This window comes from Limulus polyphemus, unplaced genomic scaffold (assembly GCF_000517525.1).
Source record: "Limulus polyphemus unplaced genomic scaffold, Limulus_polyphemus-2.1.2 Scaffold695, whole genome shotgun sequence".
Taxonomy (NCBI): Eukaryota; Metazoa; Arthropoda; class Merostomata; order Xiphosura; family Limulidae; genus Limulus; species Limulus polyphemus.
Genome location: NW_013666305.1, coordinates 195099 through 197875, shown reverse-complemented (window position 1 = coordinate 197875; position 2777 = coordinate 195099). Strand labels below are relative to the sequence as shown.

General features: G+C 30.9%; 1 protein-coding gene across 2 annotated transcripts in view; it reads right to left on the bottom strand.

Moving 5' to 3' along the window:
- The window catches only part of LOC106460034 (UPF0687 protein C20orf27-like), an 11611-nt gene extending 9132 nt beyond the window's left edge, over positions 1-2479 (bottom strand). Inside the window, exons 1-3 of one of the 2 annotated variants that reach the window (XM_022386627.1) lie at positions 2401-2461; positions 1009-1072; positions 159-215 (exon numbers count right to left, since the gene is read on the bottom strand). In XM_022386627.1, the coding sequence (XP_022242335.1) occupies positions 159-192 (34 nt within the window). In that variant the 5' untranslated portion in view covers positions 193-215; positions 1009-1072; positions 2401-2461. Of the gene's footprint in view, positions 1-158; positions 216-1008; positions 1073-2400 lie in introns of both variants that reach the window. The other variant, XM_022386626.1, reaches the window with a different exon arrangement.
- Positions 2480-2777: the final 298 nt, after the last annotated feature.

Below are 2777 nucleotides of genomic sequence, written 5' to 3'. Positions count from 1 at the left end.
ATATTAGTAATTAGTTCAATTAGCAATATTCTCCCGTAAACCCAACTCTCCGTGGCACATATATATATATATATATATATATACTCATATTAATATTTTATTGACAAATAAACATGTTGTTTTAAACTATCTCTATTATAAAATAAAACATAACTTACCCCCTTCATGTTCATGAAAAGCTTCAATTTCCATGGTACCTATGTTCGATGTAAAATCTGTTAGGGATAAAAACATTACCTTCAACTTTCTTAAAGGTGTTTTTTATTTTTATTTAAAGAGCCATGTTATAACTTTAAAAACATTTTGTATGTTTTTCTTAAAGTCTTTAGATTAATCAGTTTTAAACAACAGTATTTTTAGAGCCAAATCTGTGCTTTTGTTCTTTAAGCTATGAGAAACACTGAATCATCCAATAGATGAAATGACGAAAGTACTATTTTATTTCTAGCACAAGCTTTTTTTAATGGACATATAAAAGGTTGGGTACCAATGATAGACAGTGAAAATTCTTAAAACGTTTACAAATAATCATGAACACACGATACACCTGCTTCATTGTATTGATAAACAGAAGTGAAATATGAAAATAGATAATTTCATTTCCCAAATATAGCGTGTGGTCATGTGACCAATCTACATTATCCAATTCTCTATAACCATCATACTCTAAACTACGAACACTTTTCCTCTGTCCAGGAAGTGAAGCGATCTCTAATATCTTCTCACACTCCTCCAATACTTCACTTTCTACCATACTTGAAAGCAAACTACTCCATAAGCTGACAAGTCTATTAGAAAAGTAACCATCTTAACTGGAATCATGTTTCAGTTTTCCAAATCTCAAACTTGTGCCTTCTAGCCTTAAGGATATATTTTGTGATATAAAATATCTAATCTGATTGCAGATTATTTTACAGGATAAGCCTCCATCTTGTGTGAAACCCACATTTCAGATATATCTTAACAAAACATACAGATAACAAGGGACTATTTGGCCCTTCAACCCACCATTTAATTTTCAGGAAATTATCAATTCTCCTTTTAAATTCTTGTAAAATATCAGGCTCCAATCCTGCCAAAAACAACTCATACAATAAACCAATCATCTTCTTATCCTACATTCTTTAGAATATAGCAAAATTAAATTAAAGGTCTTTATTCTATCAATAAGATCACAATAACGTCTGGAAAAAGTGGGTTACCCAGGATACAAATAACAAATATGGTGGAAATTCAACAGGTAAAAATTAATATTTGGAGCATATACTTATTAAGATACTGAGATAATATCAATTCAATTGTACATTTATTTTCTCCGATATAATTATTATAAGTTTCATGCTGTATTCCATACTAACATAATTCATGCATTTTATCGGGCTTGATCAAATCACATTCCCCAAGGAAAGTCATCTCTGTTGGTTGGAAAAAGAGCTTTGCAATTTCTATTGTCCCAAGATAAAGTTTTATAATCATAAAGCTTCCCAAGAGCTGTTACGTTAAACAGTAATCACCTAGTACCAAAGCAGTAATTACAAGTTTACATTATGTAATGTTCATGTGCACTGACAAACAAATGATAAACTTAAGATATTTTATGATTAGGGTTGATAACCATTACACAAGTTACTTAACTATTTTTTATTCAGCAGTAAAATACTGCATTCAATTTCAGGTAAGAATGGAAGATGACCTGTTCCTCATTTTGTCTAGGGTGAATCACTTTTCGTAATTAGTTTTTAGACAAAAATGTTGAAATTTCAGTAAATGTTATCAAGCATGAACAAAACTGTTCAAGTGGCAACCCTATTTACAACTCCAGTCTTTTAACTACTACTACTAGTACCCTTTGATATATTACTGATGGAGCTATGAACTATACAAGTTCTGATGTTTCTGCAGCCAGTAAAGTATTACACAGAAGTTCGGGGTGGCTAAAAGAAATCTGATAATTCATCATGGAATGTATTGCTATCGTTAACAGTATAAGCCAGAAATTTAAGAGAAATCAACAGTATCCTGAAATGGAAACATCGAGTTTAAATGTTTGCCTTTTTCCATGAGTGAATGTGCAACAATGGCTTTCCAAATGGTTCCTATTATTGTACGTAGGTTATATTATATTAAAAAACAAACTATGCCATATAAAAAGGCATAATTGTTATACTGATATTAGAATTAGTTCAATTAGCAATATTTCTCCCGTAAACCCAATCTCCGTGGCACGAGGTTCAGCAATCGAGCATGCTTAGGATATTTAGATTAGTCTTAAACCCATATTCCAAGCTAACAGTACCTTAACTATAAAAAAGTACAATAATAAAAATTGATTAGATATATTAAACATTCTAACCAATAGTGTTAAAACATAAACTAAAGAAAGTATAGAATTTACTTTACTTTTTACGCGCGAAAGTAACTCTTGCACAGAAATACTTCAATGGTTTTCTTGTTCAGCGCGTCCCCTACGCAAGAAAATTGAAGGGGAAATGGTATTTTTCTTTTGTTATTCAGTTCGCTGTACAGGAATATTTAATATAAATGGAAAGTAACAATAAAAAAATCATACACGATAACATTTTGAAGAGTACATATTTAAATGAGTTGGATCAATTGGTAAGTTGGACAAATATTTGGTAAATTAATGTTTTTTATTTTTTTAATTTGGACCATATTGTTGAGTCAGCGAGGTCACGTGACTAGTATCACGCCACCTCTTTCTAGAAATATCCTGTTACTTCAAGAATGCCCTTGCATTTACTAGATATGTGTTAGTC